This window comes from Halyomorpha halys, unplaced genomic scaffold (genome assembly GCF_000696795.3).
Source record: "Halyomorpha halys isolate HHAL.00 unplaced genomic scaffold, Hhal_1.1 Scaffold159.1, whole genome shotgun sequence".
Classification (NCBI taxonomy): Eukaryota; Metazoa; Arthropoda; class Insecta; order Hemiptera; family Pentatomidae; genus Halyomorpha; species Halyomorpha halys.
Genome location: NW_027109188.1, coordinates 771,584 through 782,107, shown reverse-complemented (window position 1 = coordinate 782,107; position 10,524 = coordinate 771,584). Strand labels below are relative to the sequence as shown.

At 29.9% G+C, this 10,524-nt stretch overlaps 1 protein-coding gene across 1 annotated transcript in view; it reads right to left on the bottom strand.

The window, feature by feature from the left end:
- LOC106678772 (zinc finger protein 436) overlaps window positions 1-10,524 on the bottom strand; it is a 28,841-nt gene that overhangs the window by 13,086 nt on the left and 5,231 nt on the right. The window contains exon 6 of the mRNA XM_024363636.2: window positions 6,866-7,000. Coding sequence (XP_024219404.2) covers window positions 6,866-7,000 — 135 coding nt within the window. The remainder of the gene's footprint in view (window positions 1-6,865; window positions 7,001-10,524) is intronic.

Below are 10,524 nucleotides of genomic sequence, written 5' to 3'. Positions count from 1 at the left end.
TTACTGTGGTTGTTATCTTGTTCTGTTTTTAGCCCTGAAGAAGGCTTAAACTCTAGCCAAAACATTGGCACATTAAAAATGGGTTAATTGAACTTATTTGTGTTTTTCATTGACCGCACCCCCAACCATCTTCTCCTCGTTCATCATCCACGATCAACTATCTCTCATAATTAAAAATTGGTAGGTTTTCACTTTTTTTTTAAAGTATTATTTTTGGTGTGGGGAGGGTTTCGAAAATATTTTCACTTTGGATACTCAAAATAAATCTGCCTAGGGCTTCAATAATAATTTCGTCTAGAGCTCCAAAAATAAATCCATACTGGACCTCAATAATAATTCCCCCTTGGGTCCAAATGATTTTGTATGCCTCCGCTTCGTTCAGCATCAAAGTAAAAACAATTAACAACTTTTATTGTAACAGAAAAAATGTCCAAGGATTAAAATTGTTCTACTTTTGTGTGCGTCGGAGATACGTTGTTATCGTGAACAAGGTACTTCGGACAAAACTTTAAAACCTCGAATGAACACAAAAATTTTCGTTAAGATGGTATAATGGTTACCACGCGCCGATTTCCATTCCTCTTATCTTAAAGTAAAAAATCGATCTGATACCTCGCAAGGTGTTGGATATGGAGGCGGTTGTAGCTGAGGAACTTGAGGTGTCACCTTAGCAATTTCATATGCAATGGTTCTGGTTCCTTCTAAAGTAGTTTAGAAGAAATTTATTCTTTACCATTTTATAATGAAATGCTTCTTGTCGATTTTAAAATTATTTCAGAGTCCAAAAATAATGATTTTAATTGTTTACCTTATTCCTAGTCCCAATGGCAACCAATTTTGTTTTATAAAACATGAAATTCCTTGCGTTCTACCATTGACCATTTACATTTACTTAAATAACTCAGAACTGGTGACACCTGAGTTGATAAAACTTAAATCCATTTTATTAGGAAATAAACTGCCTAAAAATAATGCTATACAAAGTAGCCCATCTCAAAGTGCAATATGAAAATCTAGAAATATTTGATGTTTGAAGACATACTACTTCAAGTAGAAATCTAATCTCAGGCCTAACATTTTGGAGATGGGTAGTTAGCTGTAAGTACTATATATATTTTACAAAAAAAAAAAAAAATCAATCCTTATATTTATTTCCTTTTCATCAAATGATTTCTGAGAATTTTTTCAGTTATAATAAATAACTCCCAAATTAACTCCAAATCTGGGAAGATCCAGTTCTCTCAAGCAGGGTGTGGTACAGTCATAGAAATGAGAACTGATTCAATATGTCAAAAGTCAATTTCTCACCACAAATTATAATTATTCTATAACTAATAGAGAACAACCGCTTCTGGCACTATGACGACCATTCTGTGAACTTAAGATAAAATTTGAGATGACTTGTAACTAAAACTACAGAAAAGATTTTTTAATTGAAACATTTTTAAACAATTTAAATGTTTCATTTTTAACTTTTAAATTATAGCTGGGATTTGAAATGTAACTAAAACCATAACTTAGTTAACTTAAATTACCATAACTTGAGATAACCTTTTGTAACTATAACTATAGTTAAGATTTATTAGTTTACCTAGGTATTTTATGAATTAAAACTTTTTAATATGACTTTGTTTTTAAAAAAAACTTGAAATTTGTAATTAATTTAAACGTTTGAAATTTTAATTTTTTGTAACTGAAATTATTGTTAGGAATTCTTCTAACTTAAACTGCAAGCAGGGTCACTATCAATGCATAAAAAATGAAAAGAACTATGCAAAAAAACAAATCTATACTACTAACTTGTTCGTAGAGAAGTTATAGAAAAAGGGCATTTCCAACTCATACTATCCGGAATGGTTGGTTCCTTACATAACAAAAAATTCTTACTATATTATTTTCCTTCGCCTTTTATTTTTCCATGCATGTGAAGGTTGTCTGTTTCCTCAACATTCTAATTGATTAACTCAAAGGATAAATTAATAAGTTTTAAGTTTGTAATAGCTTTAATAGCAACAGTTGCATATTCATATTATCACAAAGAGAAATTATTAACAAGTACAATTTTAAAAACTTGTGACTAGGATATGGAGGAAAAATTAATCTAATTGATTAAACATTGAAAAAATAAATAAGAAGAAAATGAATATTCATTGAATAACTAAAAACATATCAAAGCATTGGCATTTATTATTATTTTTTTAAACTTATTATTAGATCTGAAAAAAGAATATTCATATTATTCTTAAACAAGAACCTTTATGAAGGCAGGCTGAAAGGTTTGTGCATGCTTGGATACAGAATCATTTCTGTGTATGTATATTTGGATACATTCTAGATAGATTCTAGACATTAGTTATTAAAAAAAAAACTTATTACTCAGATCTTAAGAAAAATAAATTAAACTGCTTAAATTAACAAAGTTTAAAAAAAGAACAAAATATATTTAATAATAAATGACATCTATCAATGTTATAATGAACACTTTCATTAAAAACTAAAAAAACATGTAAAATAGAAAAAAAAAGGAATACTAAAACCAATATTTCTTATCATGATTTATTAAATGCAATTAGTTGGACAAAATAATGAATTTCGATATTCATATCAATATTTTTTTTAAATTTATTTATTTATTGATATTTACAACTGTATAAAAAATACAAAAAGTAAATTTGATCATAATGACATAATGATAATGATATGATACAGTATGTAGAGAAACTACCCAGTAGTAGAACTCTAAAATATATCAATATAAAAAAAAAAAAAAAATGCATTGAATTAAAACTATTTATTAAAGCCAAAAGTTTGGTTAATTTTTTTTCATTCTTTCTTTTCTAATTTTTTTTTTAACAAGTCATTTTGTAATTAAAATTTATTTAGAACTCTTTACATAAATCAGAGACATTATAGAGAATTGAAATAGTGTATATACACTTCTTTAATATGAGGCATGTATATACATAACCAATACCAGGTGCAGCAGAATTAAGGCCTGGATACAGGCTGATAAATGTTGGTCAACTGCGAGTTGTATCAGATACTGGAAGTATGTTGTTTTCGGTACCTTTGCACACCGACTCACAACCATTTTAATCTACTACAAATTTGCTGGGAAGTGATTCGGAAACGTCTATTTTTTGTTCAATACACGCATACTGAAAATCCCTTATTTTTTCAACTAGTGTGGAACCTTCTTTTATTTAGTTATGAAATTTCAAGTTTTTTTTTTCATTAAATATTAGAGAGTAAATAATTTCTTTATTATAGACAAGATATTTTAGTTTGTACATAGTAACATCCTCTTTTTGAGTAAAAAGTATATTTTTAAGTATAAAGGGTTTTAATATGTTTTTATTTTATGTATCATTTCAATATTGTTAAACCAAAAAGATAGCTAACCAATTCTGTTCAATCAAATATGAGTTGAAAAGATTGTTATTCAAAACAAAGAAAATGGCAGCGGTGTCTTGCCAAAAGTTCGTTGATTCGTGGCCATGTTGAGCAGATTCAAATATTTTAAAAACTTTTTTTAACTTCCCATCATAATTTAGATTACAGAGAGAGAGAAAAATACTTTATTTATCTATGCTGCCTAAATACATCAGGTTGCTATATCACACAGCATAATTATCAATCCATAATCGGACATATATAAATTACACATACATGGTATAATCAGATATAAAGAGATATAATAAACAATATAAGAAATAGACATTAAGAATAAGTATTAATAAGTAATGACATAGAAGTTAAGAGTAAGGATTAAAGAAAATTATTCATAAAGGAAATCATAAGAAAAAACTAAAAACCGTAATGCTACAATCAATGTTAAGAACAAACACCTATAGAAGGGGAAGGAAGAGAGTTTGGTTTATGGAATGATACGTTACTTAGGCACGGAATGATGTTTCCTGGATGCAGTAGGTCATCATCATCTTTTGTCTAGCTCAAGGGTAGACATCTTGATAAAGAAGACATTGAAGAGTCACCCAACAAGAATAAGGGACTCTGTTTTAGATTGCCAGTGAATGAGATGAGTGAAAACTTTTAGAGGACAAAAATGCTTTGTTAACAGTCAATGTTTGTTTGCTGAAAGATTGCTTACAGCAAGTGTTAGTTTGTTGAGAAAGAAGACAAAGAAAACCTTCCATCATCAAAAGAAGATTGTATAAATTGGTTAATGTTGTAAAAAATAGAATTTAAGTATATTTGTAAAGGTAGTTAATAAACAAATTGACTGTTCTAATTGCCTAGAAACCCGCCCTGAGAGTCTGAAATGTTATAGAATTTAAATAAAATTCTTCTATTTATTTAATATTAAAGGTTTTATTTTGAACCCAAGCTATACTCAAGAAATGATAATTAAGTAAAATCTATATAAAATTCCATTTATTTTATTTTAAATAATTTTTATTATTACAATATACATATTTTTATTATTTTAGAACACATTTATTTTTTGCAATAATAATAGGGTATAGCTCATTTTATTTGTATTTTATTAAATTTAATAATCCTTTATGCTGGAAGAGTCTTTTAGAATTAAAAGGATTTAGTGAATGACATAATTTCTTCCTTATTAAAAAACAATAGTTTATTTAATATCATCAGCAACGTTTCGGGAGTTTTCCCCCATCTTCAGGCTGCTAAAAAACAAATTCAACCAAACCCTTAAACATGTGCTTACAACAACACTCATATATCATATACACTCATAGAACTATTTATAAATTATTTACCTGTTAACAAAATCTATATATTACATATAACTTTCTCCTATTAGTCATTCTTGCTAATATATTACAATATTATTGTCATTTAATGAGTAAAATTTGCTACTGGTCATACATTTTAGGAGAATAATTACCTTTCTGAAGGTTATCTTCCAGTCTGATAACAACCATATAAACTATAAAACATTTTTTTTTTTTTTATTGTATTTAAGATTGTTAAATTTGTGTATCACTTGGAAAACTTATTTTCTTTTTCATATTATTTTGGTTCTTTGGGTGGTTTTCATTTTCAGGTCCTCCGTATATTTTTAAATCCAAACCAGAAATTACTTTTTTACTATGGAGAAGAGGTTTGTGTATTTTCATTCGCAAACCTATCAGACAAAAATATCTAATTTTTCTAACATTCTTACAATGTAGTATTTCAAACCATCAAATTTTTATCAAGAATTGTTACTTTAAATTCATTAGTTTTGCACCACAATGGTTAAAAAAAGTAAGGCTTTATGCTGCTTGATTCAGAGATTATAGGTCACGTTTAGTGTTTTGTGATGAAAATATGAGTTTTACAAGACTGTCAACTACAGGAAATTACCGGCCAAGTGAAGGGTGTTTTGCTCCTGATTAAAGTTGTGAACTAAAAGAAGCTTTTCATTTCCCTGAAACTAAGGAATTTTAAAAACTGTGAAAATAGAAACCATCTGACAAAATAGAAACCTCATTTAAAATACATGTAATAAATTAACTTCATACAAACATATCTATTCATCGGATGTGATATTTAGACAAAACAAACGAACAGTTTATTATAAGCAATATATTGGCTATTCTAAACACGGCTTATAACGTATAAAACTGGTCCTCTGAAGTTCATTATAACTAGTTTAGACTGTTTATCTTTATAAATTGCCAGAATTTTTTTTTTTCTTACCTCCTTAATTGTAAATATATATATATATATATAATTTTCTTTTTTATTAATAAATACTATGCTGACATTTATGAGACTTCTTTCCAATGTGCCATTATGTGTACATTTCAACTGCTTTGTATTGACAATAAGAATAATAAAGAGGCTTTTTGATGGAATGGAAGGCCATTATAACTGATAATAAGCTTCCATATAATGCCAATATGACTGACTTCTATAATAGGCCATAATATGTAATTTTAGCTGAGCAATATTTACTGTTCTATAACTACAATGGATGAATTAATAAGGCTTCTCACCAGTGTCATCACATCGACCACTATACATTAATTAAAAGTTTCTATTCTAACTGATTTATATTTAAAATGTGGCATCTAACCAGTATGTTGGGCTTTTATGTGATGATTTAAATAACTGGGTTTAACTGCTTTATATTCACAATAAGGACATTGATGAGGCTTCTCACCAGTGTGACGGACCATAATGTGTTTCTTTAAACTTTCAAGTTCAACTGCTTTATAATCACAATGAGGACACTGATAAGGCTTCTCACCAGTGTGACGGGCCTTTATATGTTTATTTAAATGACAAAGTTGAACTGACTTATATTCACAATGAGGACACTGATAAGGTTTCTCACCAGTATGTCGGGCCATTATATGTTGATTTAAATGACTAGGTTTAACTGTTTTATATTCACAATGAGGACATTGATGAGGCTTTTCACCAGTGTGACGGGCCATAATGTGTTTCTTTAAACTACCGAGATAAACTGATTTAAATTCACAATGAGGGCATTGACGAGGCTTCTCACCAGTATGATGGGCCATTATGTGTTGATTTAAACTTCCAAGATAAACTGATTTATATTCACAATGAGGACATTGATGTGGCTTGTCACTAGTATGATGGGCCGTTATGTGTTTCTTTAAATCACTAAGTCGAACTGACTTATGTTCACAATGAGGACACTGATGAGGCTTCTCACCGGTGTGATGGGCCATAATGTGTTTCTTTAAACTGCCAAGTTTAACTGCTTTATATTCACAATGAGGACATTGATGAGGCTTCTCACCAGTATGACGGGCCATTATGTGTTCTTTTAAATCAGTTTTTTGAAATGTTTTATAATCACAATGAGGACACTGATGAGACTTTTTGACTAAATTACAAGCCATTATATGTTTTTTTAAACCTAATTGTTTGTTTCTTTTATAGTCACAATGAGCACACTGACAAGTCTTCACATCTGCATGATGATACATAACAGGAATGTTAACATCCATCTTTCCTTTCAGCTTATCCGTCTCATTTAGTGATTCTTTACCATCTGCAAAACAATAAATATAATGTTATATATAGATGGTTGATCTTATGATAAATGAAGATGATCTAGGTTGCGGTAATTAAAAAAAAAAATGATATTAATAATAGTGAATAGTTGATACTATTTTTAAATTTTTGTTTTTCAGACCACAAAATGGGCTAAGTTAATAATTTTTATGATATAAAAATTTTATTTGTTTGATTTCAAATAACTGGAACTTTATGAAATACTGAATATTCAAATCATTTTATAGAACACTAATTGAATTTTGTGTATTCAACATTTTTTAAAAGTAATTATACAATATTTTAGTATTTACAAAATTAGAATATTTCTAGAGATCCTAAAAAAAAAAAAATTAGAAAAAATAACTTATTAGATAACATCTAATTTCCAATTCACAAGAAATCCCATTGTAGAGAAAATGACTGAATAGTTGTTAACTACTGTTTTGGGGTCAGAGAGGATTTTCAAAAACCGAAGAAAAATATTGATATATATATCGCGAAGAGAGTTTTTGGATACATCAATATTTCAGTAAACAATACGTTGGTACTTTTAATGGTTTGCATTGGTTTGAAGGTTAATTTTTTTTTTAAATTATTTATAATCAAGCTCATTGTGAGAATATTAGATATATTATCCTTGTATAATTTAATATAATTCTATTTGAGTTCCTAATGGATTGCCTGCTTCTTTGTCTAGATTACCTGAATGCATGGATCCTACATGTCTAAACGGATTTTAAGATTAGTTTATATAAAAGAAGCTACTTGTAGACAGACAGAATGATTTGATTTTTTGCTTAACAGCCAATACATTTTTTCATATATCAAGTTAACCTCTAATATTTTTCTCTTTCCATCGAAGATCCGATGTCATCCCAAGATATTTGGCCAGAATTGAATAGGAGATCAGTTAGTTTCATGCATTGAGTTTGATTCATTCAGTTTTAATTTTCCATTTCCATAAACTGACTATTACCATTGTCGGATTTAAGTAATTCGATTTTTGCCGTTGTTGTTTGAATTTATATAAAGTCGGGGTCGGGGGTCTCATTTCCTGATGCCCCCCTTGCCGCGAACACTGGAAGACCCCGAAGACACTGCGACTGCAATGCCACCCCAGCCTAAGCATCATGCAAGCTAGGACCTGGCCTACCCCTACCATCGCTCCAGGACACGCTGACCAGCCACCAAGGAAGAACGACGTCTTTTCAGACACCGGGCGAAGATTACATAGTTTTCACCATTTCGCCCACAGCACACCTTACACCTCGACGAGGGAAGCGGCCAAGCGGAAGTGACCGCGACAGCAAAACTTCTAGCAGCCACCAGATAAGCGTATAATTTCTATTAGTCTATGAGACCCCACAAATTCTAATTTATTTATTGAGAGTTACATTAAACCTAACACACTAACGTCATCTGCCCCTCCAGGGATTAATACTTTATAAATACAGAAAATATGAGCAGAAAGTGTCTCACAATTTCCAGCCCCCCTTTTTTACACATTAATTATAATCGTAAATTACACTCGGGACACCTGCAGTATAGCATGAGCAGGTCCCAATGTAAACAACCATATTTAATTCTTCAACAGATTCCTCGTTACCATTTACTACGGGCAGAAATGCAGTATCATCGGCAAAAGTAACCGTTATACCTTTTCAGCCTCTGATTGAGCAAGCCATAGATGAGGATTTTTGACTGAATGACAGCCCAATGTATGTTTTCTTAAACTACCAAATATAGCCATTCTATATTCACAAAATAAACATTTAAGTGGCTTCTCACCAGTCTCACGAGCCCTAATATGTGTTTTTAAATTACCAAGTTTAGCCATTGTATATTTACAATATGGACATTGATGAGGTTTCTCACCAGTATACTGGGTCATTATGTGTTGATTAAAACGACTAAGATAAACTGATTTATAATCACAATGAAGACACTGCGAGGTTTTTTTTTTTTAAGGCCCCAACTCAACAACAATTTAAAAAAATATGTTTTAACTACTAATCACCATTAACATTTTTTTTTTATTATATTTTAAACTTTATATTTATATAAAATTATAAATTAAATTTTTCTGACAGCAACCCAGATCATCTTGGTTTAAAACATGCTAAACCATTCATAAATATAACATTATATTTATTGTTTTACAGATGCTAAAGACTTACTCAAAAAAGATAGTCCATCTAAAAGGAAAGGTGGACTTAAATACTCCTGTAATGTGTCACACAGAGGAGAAGCTTCATCGATGTCCTCATTGTTTTTAAGACCAAAACGTATTGGAAGAGAAGTTTATTATTCAATGATTGGTAGAGAAAGTTTGCACAAATATAGTAATGATGATGGAATACTAATAAACCCTGCAATCTCAAAAACCTCATAATCAAAAGTACTACATTTACCTGTAAGGATATTCAAAAATAAACTTACGACATCACCAGATTCAGAATCAGAAATAATATTAAAGAGGTGGTCATTTGTGTTTCGGGAAATGAGAAAGTAAAAATAAACAAACTGCTTTGATACAGACTGTCTTAAAATGTACGAACAAAGAAAAGCTGCTTACATTAAAACCCCTCAATAATCATAGGAAAAACAATGTTACTTACTTCCGGGTCTTAAAGAATGAGACATCTAAATTCCTCATTAATAAAATAAAAGAACATTTTAAAAAGAACATAACAGAAATAGAAAATAATGTAAGAGAAATGTAAAAGAGTATTAAACGATCACGTGAATATTTGATTTTCCTAGTGATAGAAATACGAGATAAAAATAATAATATTTTAGCAAATCCGGCAGATATATTGGATAAGAAACACTTACAGCATTTTGAATATGAGAAAAAATTGCCAATCTTTTCTAACCAAATACCATAGTGCTGAACCGTGGATAGAAGAACTGAGTATGCCAAGTCGAAAGTCGAAATAGCCATTAGACAATTAAAATCTATTAAGCAAGTCTATCTATCTACTGACTATATTCCTAGTGAACTAATCAAGCATGTGGTGGAACTGGATTTTGGTTAAAAATATCAGGGAAAGTGAGGAAATGCCTGAGGAATGGAGGGAGTCTCTACTTATTCCATTTCCCAAAACGGGGGGAACGAATTGCAATAACTATCATGGAATCTCACTTCTTCCTGTATGTTATAAAATATTTACTTTAATCTTAACTAGTCGAACCACAGAATACACTAAAGAGATTATCAGAGATTTGGTGGTGGATCACATCAGCAATGTGGTTTTAGGTGAAATCATTAAACTATTGACAACATTTTTTCATACATCAAATATTACAGAAAAAGTTGGAATATAATGGGGTCGTTTCTCAGCTTTATATAAAATTCAAAAAGGCTTACAATTCAAATGACTACCAGAGGCTGTATATTATTTTGATTGAACTAGGAACACCATATAAGTTAGTAAATCTAGTATGATGTGCATGACTAAAATGGTTAGGGATGAATCAGTAGGGGTATTCATGATCTTTGGTTTAACATGTTAAAGC